Consider the following 18,442-nt stretch of genomic DNA (forward strand, 5'->3'; position numbering starts at 1 on the left):
ACGGGGCCAGCTAGTGTGTGCTGTGCAGGTAAACCTCACTCCTCTGACCTCTAAAGGTGCTCTAGCGACAGACTCTAGAGGTCATGGTCTTTAGCCTCCTTGGTAGAGCAGCCGACTCCCATGCGGAAGGTCGCCGGTTCAATACCAGCTCGGAGCGGGTTGGGTGGTGTAGAACCAGTGGGGTTACATTTGCAATGGGTATCTAGCAAAACAAAAGGGTCCCAGAAGGCGGAGCTAGACGTGCAGCTGAACGCTATTGGTTTACAGAGAAGTGTCACTCACTCGTGCACTAGCCAGAATGAAAAGAAAGGAAGCGCCATGATTAAACACAGCCGAGACATCACACCTAGAGCTGAGCGATATTGCAAAACAATGATCACGATGTCATGTTGTTATCAGTCGATATGGGTCATTATTGAATATTTTTATCAGCACATTTAGGAATATTAGGATTTATTTAACACTTAATTGAGCAACATTACTAAGGCAAATAGTTTTAATAGTCAAAACTGTTTAAACAGAATACTGCTCTCTCCATCATGAAACAAACAGAAGTGTTCAAGAGACTGACAGGCCCAGACGACAGGCCGGGGGAATGTGTAAAAAAGTCGTTATCATATGGACAAGTACATTTACATTTACATTTAGTCATTTAGCAGACGCTTTTATCCAAAGCGACTTACAAATGAGGACAAGGAAGCAATTTACACAACTAAGAGCAACAATGAATAAGTACTAAAGGCAAGTTTCAGGTCTGTAAAGTCTAAGAAGGGAAGTGTTAGTAGTTTTTTTTTTTTTTTTTTTTTTTTTTGTACAATTAGTGTGATATTCAAAGAGGCAATTGCAGATTAGGAAGTGAAGTGGAGACTAAATAGTTGAGTTTTTAGTCGTTTCTTGAAAATAGCGAGTGACTCTGCTGTTCTGATGCAGTTAGGGAGTTCATTCCACCAACTGGGCAGATTGAGCGTGAGCGTTCGCGAAAGTGATTTTTTCCCTCTTTGGGATGGAACCACGAGGCGACGTTCATTCACAGAACGCAAGTTTCTGGAGGGCACATAGATCTGCAGAAGTGAGTGCAGATAAGAAGGTGCTAGGCCAGAAGTCACTTTGTAGGCAAACATCAGAGTTTTGAATTTGATGCGAGCATCAACTGGCAGCCAGTGCAAACGGACTAGCAGCGGAGTGACATGTGCTCGTTTAGGTTCATTGAAGACCACTCGTGCTGCTGCATTCTGGAGCAGTTGAAGAGGCTTGATAGAGTTAGCTGGAAGCCCAGCTAGTAGAGAGTTGCAGTAATCCAGTTTGGAGAGAACAAGAGCTTGAACAAGGAGTTGAGCTGCATGTTCAGATAAGAAGGGTCGGATCTTTCTGATGTTATAGAGTGCAAATCTGCACGATCGAGCAGTTCTAGAAATGTGGTCAGAGAAGTTTAGTTGGTCATCAATCGTTACTCCAAGGCTTTTCACCATTTTGGATGTAGTAATGGTTGCCCCATCCATCTGGATTGAAAAGTTATGGTGTAGAGTCGGGTTGGCAGAAACTACAAGCATTTCCGTTTTTGCGAGGTTCAGCTGAAGATGATGATCTTTCATCCAGTGTGAAATATCCAACAGGCAGGCTGAGATACGAGCTGGGACCGAGGGATCATCAGGATGAAAAGAGAGGTATAGCTGGGTGTCATCAGCATAGCAGTGGTAGGAGAATCCATGTCTCTGGATGACTGGTCCTAGAGATGATGTGTAGATGGAGAAGAGAAGTGGCCCAAGAACAGAGCCTTGAGGTACCCCAGTGTTTAGATGCTGTAGGTTGGACACCTCTCCCCTCCAAGACACCCTGAATGACCTGTCAGAGAGGTAAGATCTGAACCATTGTATAACAGTGCCCGCAACGCCCAGTGACTCAAGCGTAGATAGCAGGATCTGGTGGTTGACAGTGTCAAAAGCAGCTGACAAGTCCAGCAAAATGAGGACTGATGATTTAGAGTCTGCTTTAGCCAGTCTGAGATCCTCCACGACCGAGAGCAGGGCAGTCTCAGTTGAGTGGCCTTTCTTAAAGCCGGATTGCTTGTTGTCCATGAGATTGTTTTGAGTAAGAAAGTCCAGGACTTGATTGAACACTACTTTCTCCAGAATCTTGGCCATGAATGGAAGCAGGGATACTGGTCTGTAGTTTTCAAGTAGCGTATGGTCCAGGTTGGGTTTCTTTAGCAGTGGGGTTACCCTAGCCTGCTTAAATGTAGTGGGGAATAAACCAGAGTCAAGAGATGTGTTAATTATGTGAGTCAGTGTTGGTATGACTGCAGGAGAGATGGCTTGCAAGAGATGAGAGGGAATGGGATCGAGTGGACAGGTGGTTGCATGGCTAGATAGCACAAGTTTGGACACCTCAGACTCAGAGAGCTGAGAAAAAGAGGTGAGTGTGTGTGGTGTTGGTGTTGTATCTTGCGTGTTTGTTGTAGGTGCAGCAAATTGAGCACTGATTTTTGCAGTTTTGGTGCAGAAGAATGTAGCAAAGTCATCAGTAGTAAGTGTGGAGGATGCGGGTGGAGGAGGAGGATAGAGGAGGGAGGAAAATGTTTTAAAAAGTAGGCGAGGATTAGTGGCATTGTTGATTTTCAGACGGTAATACGTCTGCTTTGCAGAAGTAACCTCAGCTGAGAAAGAGGACAGAAGAGTTTGGTATGTTAAGAGATGTGCAGGATTTTTAGTTTTCCGCCAAATTCTCTCTGCAGCCCGAAGTTTTGAGCGATGCTCACGGAGAGCATCCGAGAGCCAGGGTGCAGGAGGACTGGCACGGGCTGGCCTGGATGCAAGAGGACATAATCGGTCTAGACATGATGCTAGTGTGGAGCAGAGTGTATTAGTGGCACTGTTCGAATCAAGTGCAGTGAGTTTGCGAGATGGAGGAAGAGAGTCTGAAACAATGGTGGATAGTCTATTGGGTGAGAGAGATCGTAGGTTTCTGCGAAAGGTAACCAGTGTTGGAGTGTGTGGCGGCTCTGGAGTAATGTGGATGTTGAGAGACAGAAGGAAATGATCAGATATTTGTAGTGGAGTTACTATTGTTTGATCAGTGAAGCAGTGTCGTGTGTAAATAAGGTCTAGCTGATTACCTGATTTGTGGGTAGCAGAAGTAGGTGCTCTTTTTAGGTCAAAAGAGGCAAGCAAAGTCTGAAAGTCTGCAGCTTGCGGTTTGTCAACGTAAATGTTGAAGTCACCTAGCACCAATAAGGGAGTGGCAAAATTAGAAAAAGATGAGAGAAGAACATCCAGTTCATCTAGGAAGTGACCTAATTTACCTGGTGGGCGGTAGATGACAACCACATTTATGTAGAAGGGGTGGATAATGGTGACTGCATGGAATTCAAAGGAGCTGATTGTTGGCAGGGACGGTATCAGAGTAAATTTCCATTCTTTGGAAATTAGTAGTCCAGTCCCACCCCCTCTCCCTGTCTGACGAGGAGTGTGGGAAAAAGAGAAATTAGCAGAAAGAGTAGCATGTGTAGCAGTGTCCTCCGGCCTCAACCAGGTCTCAGTTAGAGCCATGAGATTATAGTCAGAATATGTAGCTATGGAGGTAATAAAATCAGCCTTGTTAACAGCTGATTGACAGTTCCAGAGGCCCACGGAGAGAGAGAGTTGTGAAATAGTAGATACATGTATTGAACGAAGGTTGTGAGGATTACGCCTGCAGCGCACCTCCCGTGTTTTGCGAGTGTTAGTAACAACAGGAATTAGAAAACACATAATAAAAGTACACTGACAACAAAAAATAAGTGTAAAGTAAAACAATACAGTAAAGTACTCAAGTGCTTTGTCGGTGTCTTTGCTCGGTGGAGTCGCGCAGGTAGAGTCGATGGTCTTTACCCTCGTCGGTCTTCACACGAGGCGGTCTTCACACGAGGCTGCCGCGACCGCTGCCGCGGTGAACTAGTTGTTTATATAACCCCAAAGCACTAGCTGATTGAATTCAGCTGGACACGCCTCGAGAGTCAAAACAAGGGCCGAAACTGAGGCGGACGACGCGAACCGCGTCTGCGTTCGCTACACAAGCTCTTATAGTAACCAAGGAAACAGTGGCTAAACAACTTCTAGTATTATACACAACTGAAAGCAAGTTTTAAATGTCCTACAACTTTACACAAACAGCTGGAAACAAGTCCTCAAACCATACACAACAACTGAAACAAATCTTAAATGTACTTACAGGCTGCTGTTCTAGTCTACAATGGCTTGTTCCAAAGCACCGACCCACAACCAAACGGGACTAAGAAGAAGAAGAAGAAGAAGAAGAAGTGTTCAAGAGACTCTGAAACTTGATTAGTACAGTGTTACAGTGTGAGCAATGGTGAAGAGTAAACACTGAACAACCACAGCAAACTCCTCAACAACAACAACAACAACAACAACAACAACAACAACAACAACACTACTGATGATCATCAGACCTGAGCTTTAGTAAAGCACTCATCATTATTCAGACACACACTGCAGCGGTACAGAGAGTGAAGCTGGATGACTACATCACTCTGTCTGATGGGGAGCTGCTGGCTGGATGTTGTTCTGAGCTGAAGTGACCGGCGTGTGTGTGTGTGTGTGTGGATTCCTTCACCATTACCATCAGTCTGCCGCTCCTGAAATGTGTTTATTCCATACACAGTGTGAAGCAGATTTAGTTCTACTAACTACTAACAACCTCAGTACCATTCTATTATTGTAATGGTGAAGGAATCCACACACACGCTTGTCACTTTAGGTGCATCCTCTTAGGGCCGGCGCATCCATAGAGGCGACCTAGGCGACACCCCATCCACCACCCCCTGCCTCAGTCTGTACTTTCGTCCACTTTCGTAGAGTCACCAGACAGACAGAAGCCCTGCCCATCATGCGAATCCGCATCTATTGCTCAGTGAATTTGAAGCGAGTGAACTGAAAATGTTCACGCGTCTATTTACATGCGAACAGTGCAATTTATCCGCGCGTGCTGCATCTGCTGTGAACAGACTACACACACACACACATGAGAGGTCTGCTCTGACTGTGGACTGTATGTAGTGTTGTTTATGAACCCAAATAAGGACTAAATGTCTGCTGTGTGTAGTTTATCTGTAATTGGCGTTAGCGCTTCTATAAAAGATCTGGGTGTCATATTAGACAGCAATTTAACCTTTAGAAATCATACATCCCATGTCACAAAAACTGCCTTCTTTCCTCTGAGAAATATCGCTGAGTTACAAAGTATGCTATCCATCTCAGATGCAGAAAAGCTAGTCCATGCTTTTATGAGCTCTAGGCTGGATTACTGTAATGCTCTGTTCGCTGGCTGCCCAGCATCCTCTAATAATCAACTTCAGCTGCCAGAGTTCTTACCTGGGGTGCGTTTCCCAAAACCATCGTTAGCTAAACAAGGTGGCAAGTTTCGTCGTTACCAACATATATTGTTGATTTACCGTTTCCCCAAATCCGTCGCTTCAACGAACATTCGCAAACTGCGTCGCAAACTTGAGCACTCACAACTACAGCTCTGGAGCTGTAGTTAGAAACGTAGTTTCTGGCCGTGTTCTAATCCCACTTATCCCCCCTATGGCCTATTCGTTTAGAACATTCCAACATTCAAAGCTGGAATTATTAAAAATAAAAAAAGCTGTAATTCGCTTTCAAACTATTTCTACAGTTCAGTTTTAGCGATCTTCATGTTGACTATTGTGCTCCCTTCACAGTGCACTTTGAACACATTGATGTCATTTTGAACACAGCCTCATGGCGAAAGCTATAGGTGAGCTGTTATTTACAAGCAGAGTTTATGTTACGTCTCCAAAGCTTGTGAAAACAAAAAGCATACGTTAATTCTTTTCATTTAAAGTAGGTTATTTATTAAGTATCTGTACTGTATTTGACATGGGCCTGCTGGGTAGAACATTCTGCAGTGGTTTTACATGTGTCAAATTGTAAAATTAGAATAAAAAAAAAATAGATAAACAATACCCTACTTAATAATAATAATATTAATTATCATCATTATCACTATTTATATTATTATTAAATCGATTTTTTTCAATTCTAGTACATAAAAATAAAAATAATCATCATCATCCTTATGATCATCATTAGTATTATTAATATTATTATTAAATTAGATTTTTTTCCTAATAATTAATAAACATTAAATATAATTTTATAATAAATCTCCTCATTATTGATTTATTTACATGATTTATATCTGATATTAGAATAGGTGTTAGCTTTTGTAAGTGATTTGTTTTAGAATAGGATGTGTCATATTCTCAATAATATCAGTAAAGGAAACACAGGCTCTATTTGTGGCATTTACATATAGTTCAGTTAATATGGAGAGCGAGTGCGTGTTTTTACCTAAACTAATATTGGATTTTTTTTAAATGCATGTGCGTGTAAAACAATATCATTTGCACAAGGAAATGATGGGGTTCTTTTGTAAATAAGTAGCTCCTCCGCCCTGTTTAGAGCGTCATTGGGCGTTTTAAGTTATAAATAACATGGTTCAAACAATGGATCTGCGACAGAGAAACTACGGGTTTTGGGAAACTTGTCACTACATAGTTCTTTTTCCAAATGATGCATCGTACTATGATGAGTTACGTGAGCCGTGAGTTACGTCGTTGTTCGGGAAATGCACCCCAGCTCTAGAAGATATGATCATATCACCCCAATTCTATCCTCCTTACACTGGCTGCCTGTTCAGTTTTATATTGAATTTAAAATATTGCTTCTCACCTATAAAGCTCTTAATAATCGAGCTCCTGTTTATCTAAAAGTAAAGGAGGTCGAGCCTTCTCCTTTATGGCTCCTACACTCTGGAATAGCCTTCCTGATAACGTCCGAGGCTCAGACACACTCTCCCAGTTCAATGTGCTCCACACAGGTTTCTGCATCTCGTTTATAAAGGGGAATTAAATTGAATATTGATGTGTGTAAAGCGTCTGTGTTGTGAGAAGTGCTGCTCATTTGATGTGTGTGTGACCCGTACAGCTTCACTCTAGACATTTCCTCCAGCAAGAATGACGATGACTGAAACTTACCAATGGTAGCAACGGAAACACAAGCCTGATCAAGGTGACCCATACCATACCAGTCAGAGGAAACGGGCCATTAGAAAGAGTTTGTGTGAATGTGTATCTGTGCTCAACAGCGTATTCAGTAACAGTGCTGGAGACCACGGCGGCTCTATAGCGGTCAGTAGCTCCTCATCTGATGTCCTGAGCAGCAGATCTGTGTGTGTGTGTGTGTGTGTGTGTGGTCGTGTTTTCCTGCTGACGTGGACAGCAGCAGATTCTGTGTAATAATCCTCCAGCACTTGAATATGACATTTGGATATGACAGATAAACACACATGTTGAGTTGGCCGGCGCTGTCGGGTCTGACCTGCTGTCCTGTTATCAGAGTCTCTGAGGACCATCTGTCTCAGGAGCGCACAAACTCTCAGCCTGCCATCAGCGCTCTCACACACACACATACACACACACACACACACACAATACAGCAGCATGTTCTGCTTTATTCATTGCACACAAACTCGCACACAAACTCTCACACAAACACACACAATAGAGCAGTGCAATCTGCTTTATATAGCACTTACACACACACACACACACATGCGCACACAATAGAGCAGCACATTCTGCTTTATTCACCACTCACACATAGACACACACACACACGCACACGCGCACACACATCCTCATCTGCACAGTTCTGTTTATTCTCAATGTGTGCTGAAATATATTTAAGAGCTGCACACAAACTGGGAATAAAGATCTAATCTCCACCCTGCCGATATCTAATATCTGTAAGAGTCATTCTGGAACTGAGGAACATCTCAGTCATTTACCTCTCATCTCCCTCAAGCGGGAGTTATAAACAACAAATGAATCATTTACAGTAAACTGAGCCGTTATTGATGGAAACTAATGTAAGACGCTGAAATGTGCCAGAGAACATCTGAATCTGGTAATAATTGCTGTTCAACTTCTTAAACTGTAACAGAGTCGACAATGACAGAGTTGACGATAACAGAGATGACGGGTAACAGAGTTGACGATAACAGAGTTGACGATAACAGAGTTGACGATAACAGAGTTGACGATAACAGAGTTGACGATAACAGAGATGACGGTAACAGAGTTGACGATAACAGAGTTGACGATAACAGAGTTGACGATAACAGAGTTGACGATAACAGAGTTGACGATAACAGAGATGAGGATAACAGAGTTGACGGTAACAGAGTTGACGATAACAGAGTTGACGATAACAGAGTTGACGATAACAGAGATGAGGATAACAGAGTTGACGGTAACAGAGTTGACGATAACAGAGTTGACGATAACAGAGTTGACGATAACAGAGTTGACGATAACAGAGATGAGGATAACAGAGTTGATGATAACAGAGTTGACGATAACAGAGTTGACAATAACAGAGTTGACGATAACAGAGTTGACGATAACAGAGATGAGGATAACAGAGTTGACGATAACAGAGATGAGGATAACAGAGTTGACGGTAACAGAGTTGACGATAACAGAGTTGACGATAACAGAGATGACGGTAACAGAGTTGACGATAACAGAGTTGACGATAACAGAGTTGACGATAACAGAGTTGACGATAACAGAGTTGACGGGTAACAGGGTTGACGATAACAGAGATGACGATAACAGAGTTGAGGATAACAGAGATGACGATAACAGAGTTGACGATAACAGAGATGAGGATAACAGAGATGACGATAACAGAGTTGACGATAACAGAGATGAGGATAACAGAGATGACGATAACAGAGTTGATGATAACAGAGATGACGATAACAGAGTTGACGATAACAGAGTTGACGATAACAGAGTTGACGATAACAGAGTTGACGATAACAGAGATGAGGATAACAGAGATGACGATAACAGAGTTGATGATAACAGAGTTGACGATAACAGAGTTGAGGATAACAGAGATGACGATAACAGAGTTGACGATAACAGAGATGAGGATAACAGAGATGACGATAACAGAGTTGACGATAACAGAGTTGATGATAACAGAGTTGACGATAACAGAGTTGACGATAACAGAGTTGACGATAACAGAGTTGACGATAACAGAGTTGACGGGTAACAGGGTTGACGATAACAGAGTTGACGATAACAGAGTTGACGATAACAGAGATGAGGATAGCAGAGTTGACGGGTAACAGGGTTGACGATAACAGAGTTGACGATAACAGAGTTGACGATAACAGAGATGAGGATAGCAGAGTTGACGGGTAACAGGGTTGACGATAACAGAGTTGACGATAACAGAGTTGACGATAACAGAGATGAGGATAGCAGAGTTGACGGGTAACAGAGTTGATGATAACAGAGATGAGGATAACAGAGTGAAAACTCAGAAAAAAATAATTATTTAAAAAAGAAAAGTTGGCTGAGACAGAAAAGAAAAGAGTGTGAAGGCTGATGGGTCTGAATGTGTGTGATGTTTGCAGTGTCTGCAGTACAGTCCTAATTCAGTGTGTGTGTGTGTGTGTGTGTGTGTGTGTGTGTGATGTTTACTGCAGTCTCTCCTGATTCTGGGTCAGTGTACATGCTCAGATTATTCCAGCTGGAGATGAAGATGATAATAGATGTGAATAATCACCACAGGAGGAATGAGGAGCACACACACACACACACACACACACACACACACACACACACACACAGCGGAGAAACATCACAGTGTCTGCTTTAACCTCTCTCAGACATCTGCAGATACTCCGGTGTGTGTCTGAGTGTGTGTGTGTGTGTGTGTGTGTGTGTGTGTGTGTGTGTGTGTGTGTGTGTGTGTGTGTGTGTGTGTGTGTGTGATGGTGGAGAAACACAACAGCAGATTATGTGTGATTTATTCTGATGGAATAAACAACACGAGCGCTGGAACTTGACTTTACACAGTCATGTAGAGCGCAGAGTGTGTGTGTGTGTCAGTCAGAGCGCAGAAACACACCATTAACCTGATGAGGAGCCCAGAGACTGAAGTGGACAGCAGGAGGAGAAGTGCCCTCTGACTGCTGCCCTCTGCACACACACACACACACACACACACACACACACACACACACACATATATTTACACACACACACACACACACATACACATATTTACACACACATATATACACATACAAATGCAAACACACACCCCAAAAAACATATCTTTACACAAAAACAATCACATGTATGCACACAAATACACACACACACAAATACACACAAACACACGCATTCTGAGCTCCTCCAATGATTTACACCTGCATTTTTCAGCAGAAACATCTAATGTTTGGATAAATCATGCCAGATCAGGTGTGTGTGTGTGTGTGTGTGTGTGTGTGTGTGTGTGTGTGCTTGTGTGTTCTCCTGATATCTTCATAGAGCTGTGTTCAACAGAATCGCTTGAGTAATGAAGCCGTCTGACGTTTCTAAACCACGATGATGAGGATGAAACATGTTGATGTGAGAGTAATCAACTGTTGCAGCAGCAGCCGTGTGTGTGTGTGTGTGTGTGTGTGTGTGTGTGCGCTGCGCTCCTGCAGGCTGGACACTAAACAACACGACAGTCCTGCTTTAAAACTAAAGGTTAATGCACATAATGAGGCCTGCAGGGCGACCGCGCGCGTGTCCGCTAATGAAGAGCAGGCAGGTGACAGCAGGTGACCTTCAGCGCGCGCTCACGACACACACACATACACACACACACACACATTCCAGAACAGCTTTATCTGCTGAATGTCAGGAGTCGCTACAGGCCCGCCATTAACAGCAGAAAACACCACATTACTCAGATATTCAGCATGTGCTGAGAGACACTGAGCAAGATTTACACACACACTCACACACACACACACACACACACACACACACACACACACACACACACACACACACACACAATAATTGTTGTGGATGTTTTTGACTGATAACCAAACCTTGTTCAGGAAACACAATTACACTAATTGATCTGTTGTGGTGATTCTACAGTCGCTATGGTAACACAACAACTACAGTAATTGATCTGTTGTGGCGATTCTACAGTTGCTATGGTAACACAACAACTACAGTAATTGATCTGTTGTGGTGATTCTACAGTTGCTATGGTAACACAACAACTACAGTAATTGATCTGTTGTGGTGATTCTACTGTTGCTATGGTAACACAACAACTATAGTAATTACAAAACTACAAACAAATGAGCCAATACAGTAGGTAGATTATACTGCAATACACCACAGTTTACTGCAGTAAACACTAGAGTACACTACAGTATTCAGTACAGTTGATCAGTTCACTATACTACAGTATGCTGGAGCACTCATTACCAGAGTTGTAGATGCTATAATATACACAGTACAACACACTTTACTATAGTACAACTCAGAGTCACAGCGCTGTTTCCTTTACTGTGTGTTGTCGTGATCTACTATTGCAGCAGTGTAGTGTGAGTGACTGACAGCTGCTCTGTGCTGCGGTAGCCTACATTAAGCATTTATATATATATATATATATATATATATATATATATATATATATATATATATATATATATAAATATAAACACAAACACCTGTTGTACAGGAAAGAGTGTGTGTTTGAAGACTTGCCGTGTGTATCATTGACTGTAATCCTGCTTTCCTGCTGAGTGTGATCATGACTCAGTTATATGAATGGTCAAAATTATATTCATATTAGCTTATTATTTGATCATTATTAAAGCTGCAGATCACAGAAGCACACTGTACACCGCAGAGCTTAGCTGAACTATGCGTATATGCTGCCTATATACACAGCTCCTCCACTGTTCCTCCTCCACACACACCCCGCTGCTGTCCCTCAGGGGTGTGTATGGGTCCCGGACCCCCTGTGCGGACCCTGGCTGATCTCTGGTCAGTGACGCACACCTGCAGATGCTGCTCCATATGCAGATAATGAATCAGCCGGAGCACAGACGTCAGTCCTCACACACACACACACACACACACACACACACACACACACACACACTTTCCCTCTCTTTCACACACACACTTATAATGATCAGCTTCATCCACACACACACACACACACACACACACACACACACACACACACACACACACACACACACTCAGACTCTTCTACAGATGGCCAGTCCAGATGTGGGATTGGTAGTGCAGTGTGACCTCAGCAGCAGCAGCAGAACTGACTCCCTCACAGAAGAACACTGCTCTGATATGGATAGCTCAGACATTCATTACTGGCGGACTCATCTATTTCCCATTAAACTTCTTTGTTCTCAGAAAGACACAGTGGCATGGTGCCTCACAGCAAGAAGGTCGCTGGGTCGAGCCTCAGCTGGGTCAGTTGGTGTTTCTGTGTGGAGTTTGCATGTTCTCCCCGTGTTGGTGTGGGTTTCCTCCGGGTGCTCCGGTTTCCCCTACAGTCCAAACACATGCGCTATAGGGGAACTGATCAACTAAACTGGCCGTAGTGTATGAGTGTGTGTAAATGACTTGGTTTGGGTGTTTCCCAGTGCTGGGTTGCAGCTGGAAGGGTAAACTTATGCTGGAATAGTTGGCGGTTCATTCTGCTGTGGCAACTAAATGAATGGATGTTCTGAGACGGTCTGAGATTAACGCTGTGGTGACAGAAAACTGCAGCATGGAAAGAGCAGCAGGAACATTCTAATGAACATCTGAATTTACTGAGCGGGTGTTTTAACTACTGCTGGATTAAACATGATGAGAGTAAATGCTGACAGAAACACTGAGAATGTGTGTGTGTGTGTGTGTGTCTCTCTCTCTCTTTCTCTGCGTCAGTGTTCGCTCAGCCCACCTATGATGAGTCAGTCTCCCACTCGCTAAAGCTCTCAGCCAATCAGAGTGCTTGCTACTGCCAGTACTGCCGTCAGAGCCCTGGTGATCCACACACACACACACACACACACACACACACACACACACACACTCTCTCTGTCTTATTAATAAAGGGTGTGTGTGTGTGTGTGTGTGTGTGTGTGTGTGTTGAAGAACATCTACAGGCTGAACTCTCACACAGATCCTGCACTTTAAATATGTTGGGATGTTTTAGTCTGATTTTGGGTTAAATGTGATCCAACTGTGGCTTTCTAGTAAATTTATATTACATTTTTTAACCCAATGGTTGTGTTTGTCCATATTTGACCCAATGTTGGATTACAATAAACACCACCTTTTGGAGTGAACAAGAGAGCATTTACTGTAAAATCATTTTAACAGAAGAGTTAAAGCAATATTTATCAACATGCAGAGAAAGAAAACAAAACACAGTGTCGAGTTCTGAGTGTCGAGTATCAAGTACTGAGTATCGAGTACTGAGTACTGAGTATCGAGTACTGAGTACCGAGTACTGAGTATCAAGTGTCAAGTACAGAGTATCAAGTATCGAGTACTGAGATTCAAGTATCGAGTACTGAGTATCAAGTATCGAGCAGTGAGTAACAAGTATCAAGTATTGAGTATCGAGTACTGAGTATCAAGTATCGAGCACTGAGTAACAAGTATCGAGTACTGAGTATCAAGTGTCGAGTAGTGAGTATCAAGTATTGAGTACTGAGTATTGAGTACTGAGTATCGAGTGTGAAGTACTGAGTATCAAGTACTGAGCATCGAGTACTGAGTATCAAGTATCGAGTATCAAGTATCGAGTACTGAGTATCAAGTATCGAGTACTGAGTATCAAGTATCGAGTACTGAGTATCAAGTATCGAGTACTGAGTATCAAGTATCGAGTACTGAGTATCATGTGTCGAGTACTGAGTATCAAGTGTTGAGTACTGAGTATCAAGTATCGAGTACTGAGTATCAAGTGTCGAGTACTGAGTATCAAGTATCGAGTACTGAGTATCAAGTGTCGAGTACTGAGTATCGAGTACTGAGTATCGAGTGTGAAGTACTGAGTATCAAATATCAAGTACTGAGTATCGAGTACTGAGTATTGAGTATTGAGTATCAAGTGTCGAGTACTGAGTGTCAAGTGTTGAGTACTGAGTATCAAGTGTCGAGTACTGAGTATCAAGTGTAGAGTACTGAGTATCAAGTGTCGAGTACTGAGTATCAAGTGTTGAGTACTGAGTATTAAGTACTGAGTATCAAGTATTGAGTACTGAGTATCGAGTACTGAGTATCGTACTGAGTATCAGATGTTGAGTACTGAGTATCAAGTGTTGAGTACTGAGTATTGAGTACTGAGTATCGAGTGTGAAGTACTGAGTATCAAGTATTGAGTACTGAGTATCAAGTGTAGAGTACTGAGTACTGAGTATTGAGTACTGAGTATCGAGTGTGAAGTACTGAGTATCAAGTGTTGAGTACTGAGTATCAAGTAGAGTACTGAGTATCAAGTGTCGAGTACTGAGTATCAAGTATTGAGTACTGAGTATCAAGTGTCGAGTACTGAGTACTGAGTATCGAGTGTGAAGTACTGAGTATCAAGTGTTGAGTACTGAGTATCAAGTAGAGTACTGAGTATCAAGTGTCGAGTACTGAGTATCAAGTGTTGAGTACTGAGTATCAAGTATTGAGTATTGAGTATTGAGTACTGAGTATCGATTGTGAAGTACTGAGTATCAAGTAGAGTACTGAGTATCAAATATCGAGTACTGAGTATCAAGTAGAGTACTGAGTATCAAATATCGAGTACTGAGTATCAAGTGTCGAGTACTGAGTATCAAGTATTGAGTACTGAGTATCGAGTGTGAAGTACTGAGTATCAAGTATCGAGTACTGAGTATCAAGTGTCGAGTACTGAGTATTGAGTGCCGAGTATTGAGTGTCGAGTATTGAGTGTTGAGTATTGAGTGTTGAGTATTGAGTATCAATTGTTGAGCATCATGTGTCAAGTGACAAATGTCAAGTATCAAGTGTTGAGTATTAAGTGTCAAGTATCAAGTGTTGTGTATCGAGTTTAGAGTATTAAGTGTCGAGTATCAAGTGTCGAGTGTTGTGTATCGAGTTTAGAGTATTAAGTGTCGAGTATCAAGTGTCGAGTGTTGTGTATCGAGTTTAGAGTATTAAGTGTCAAGTATCAAGTGTTGAGTGTTGTGTATCGAGTTTAGAGTTTTAACATATGGAACGTCACATGGCCTACCCTAGTTTCCAGCTGGAGCTGGGCCTGCCATGAACATCTTAATAAAGGAATAAACACATTAAAGGTGTTTATTTGCTGTAATTCCTGTTCTATTCTGTGCTATTTGTACTGTGTACAGTATATCTGTAAAGTCTTTATGCAGAGTATATATTGAAAAGAGGAGAACAGTAAATTGCTGTATGAATGCTGTAATGTTTAGATAATTTCCTGTAAAAACGCATGAAGGTCATGTGACCAGAAGGAAAAACCAGGGAAGAGTGCAGCATCTCATTCCTCACAGGACACTTCCTCTGTTCTCTAGAGTTTGTTCTTCTGAGGTAACTTGGTAAGACCGCTCTCCACAAGAACATGAGTCCTTTCTCTTGGAATTGAGAATCAGCCAATGTCCACAGATTCAGCACAGTTACAGACACACACACACACACACACGCACGCACATACAACAGAACGATTCTTCAGATGGACATGGGTTAATCTGGCCACAGGACACACACGAACACACACACAGTCACTGATCACTGACATTTACAAAACACTCAGTGGAGCGCATGAACACTCATCATTCACACTCGCGCACACACACACACACTCACACTCACTGATGAATCATTCCAGCAGAGAGACACACACACTCCCAGCTCCTCCAAAACTCCACGTCCTGAACTCCAGCCCATAATAACCCACAGCAGTGGTGTGTGAAGCGCAGTAATACACGTACAGACGGACACACACAGCTCAGACTGCAGCTCTTCATGGTATTCCTACAGCCGTCAAACAAACACTCATCAGTCAGTTGGCTGATGATGCCACGCTTATTCTGCAAGATGTTAACCGCCTCGCTACAGCTCCTAAATACATCCAGATCCTCTCCACAGCACCAGACCTGTCCTTAAACCTGTCATAATGTGAGGTAATGTCCATCAGAGAGTGTGATGCATCAGAAATCTGTAATGGTAAAGTCAGACGTCTCCTTTAGACATTATAATAGCCTAAATGAATTAGAAAGAGGCTCTTTAAACGAATCTAACAACTGAAACAACCAAGAAGAAACTCCAACGCTCCAACGTGATCTGTCCTTAAAGTGAAGAGTTTATGAAGATCAGCATGCGCTGCTCTCGCTTTACATGTTGATTCAGCCTCTCTAAAAAAGACTGACGCACCTCAGAGGTTGACTGGTGTAAAGCTGAAGCACATACCTGCATTCCTGCATCACTTTTCAAGTTACCACTCTCTCCGTCTAATTACTCTTCGAGCCCTGTCGTACGCTCTACACTCATGATATGGTCCCAGTTTAGACAGAAGCATAAGTGACTGATTGCTCTATGCTAAACCCTTTATGTGTCCTCCAGGTAATCTAGATTTCACATATGTTCAGTGGCAGAAGGCAGGCTTGGGACTTCTATATAGACAACACCCTCGCTAGTTTTATTGACCTCCTTAAAAAATGTCAATTGGCTCATTCCAACCTATTATTTCCAAGCCCGACACCACTGTCCAAGTCAGCTCAACTTCTCCTGATCTACCACCTGCCTCAACGCTGGATACAATTCTAGTCTCCTACTGCTCCTAAAGCATTACACATGATCATTACGTCTCCAAATGCTGCTTATATTGACTGAATTAGAGGACAGTGGGGACACTGGAACTGAAATACCTGATGAAATATGGGAAGAGGCTCTGATTGCATTTTAAGGGATCCAACCCACCCTGGCCATAGCCTGCTCACCCTCATGCCATCAGGCAGGCGTTACAGAAGCCTGAGGATTGGGGATATCTAGCTTTTATCCTGTCATTATAAGACTTTTGAATAATACCATTTCTTAAGCATTGTTGACAGCTAGTGTTAAATAATAAATTAGTTAAACATGCATATATTGTTAATATTACAACAAATGGTGAAATAGGTATTCAAGAATTAAGTTATTCTCTTCAGAAATGTTTAAAAATAGGTTATATCTTATATAACTATATTTTTATGGAATTATAAAAGCTTATTTATCATGTTAGGATCTTATACTGTTCGTACACTGATGTTTTTTATGTTCTTGTTGGGTCTGTTGCAACGTAATTTAGTAAAGTAGAGTAAATGGATCCAGTTCCTGCGCACGCCTCAATCTCATACAGTTTAACATCACTCATGGAGCAGACTACACAATATGTGGACTCTCATAAACATTCATTTTCTTGTCGGCTTAGTCCCTTTATTAATCCGGGGTCGCCACAGCAGAATGAACCGCCAACTTGTCCAGCAAGTTTTTACGCAGCGGATGCCCTTCCAGCTGCAACACATCTCTGGGAAACATCCACCCACACACACACACACACACTCATACACTACGGACAATTTAGCCTACCCAATTCACCTGTACCACATGTGTTTGGACTGTGGGGGAAACCGGAGCACACAGGGAACACCCACACCAACACGGGGAGAACATGCAAACTCCACACAGAAACACCAACTGAGCCGAGGCTCGAACCAGCGACCTTCTTCTACCTACTGTGCCACTGCCTCGCTCTCATAAACATGTCCTCCTATTGATAAGGTGCGTGATCGATGTAGAAGTGACAAGGCAGACTTCTTCCATGAGTTCTGGGCTTGACAGTAGTTGAGTGTCTATTAGACACAAACACTTAAAACATTAAATGACGCCTTTATTTAGAGATAAACCTGGTGTTGAGTTAGCTATCTCTGCCATACCAGAACACAGGGTGTCACTGACAAACAAGGGAGAAATGGATTCGCCTTCACTACTTTGTTAGCAAGGAGAAGAAAACTACTGGAGTGGAAATCAGCAGCTGAAGCTTCACTGTGGATGTGTGATCTGACTGAGAGAAAATTCAATATTTAATGAAAGGATCTGTCCAAATTCATGAGCACATATTTAGAAAAGGCAAGGCAAGTTCATTTATACAGCACATTTCATACACAGTGGCAATTCAAAGTGCTCTACATCAACAAGAATAAAAAAGACAAGTTTAAGAACATAATCAGATTAAATTTGTTAGATTTGTTAGGATCACAACATTAAATAACATCACATTTGTTAGATAGATTTGTTAACAGATAAAAGAGGAAGACTCTCTCCTCCTTCATCTGATTTATATGAAGAAATCTGTGCAAACAGCTTTATCTGTGATCACCAGTATGGTTTGGTTTCATATTTCTGTAGGCCACTATAAATGTGTCAGATATTGATGTGTATTATCATGTACTGTAGGCGGTTATTTATTTCATATATTTTCACATTTGATATTGTAAAACTGTAAATCTA

At 42.2% G+C, this 18,442-nt stretch overlaps 1 protein-coding gene across 1 annotated transcript; it reads right to left on the reverse strand.

Annotated features, from left to right (window-relative positions):
• Positions 1-791: 791 nt before the first annotated feature.
• On the reverse strand, positions 792-18,158 carry LOC141385722 (uncharacterized). The gene is made up of 2 exons (XM_073951756.1): positions 18,083-18,158; positions 792-4,191 (listed from the first exon to the last, which is right to left on the reverse strand). Exon 2 carries the CDS (start codon positions 3,744-3,746, stop codon positions 849-851), a length of 2,898 nt encoding a protein of 965 aa, XP_073807857.1. The 5' UTR covers positions 3,747-4,191; positions 18,083-18,158; the 3' UTR covers positions 792-848.
• Positions 18,159-18,442: the final 284 nt, after the last annotated feature.

The sequence above is a fragment of the Danio rerio genome, chromosome 5 (assembly GCF_049306965.1).
Source record: "Danio rerio strain Tuebingen ecotype United States chromosome 5, GRCz12tu, whole genome shotgun sequence".
NCBI lineage: Eukaryota > Metazoa > Chordata > Actinopteri > Cypriniformes > Danionidae > Danio > Danio rerio.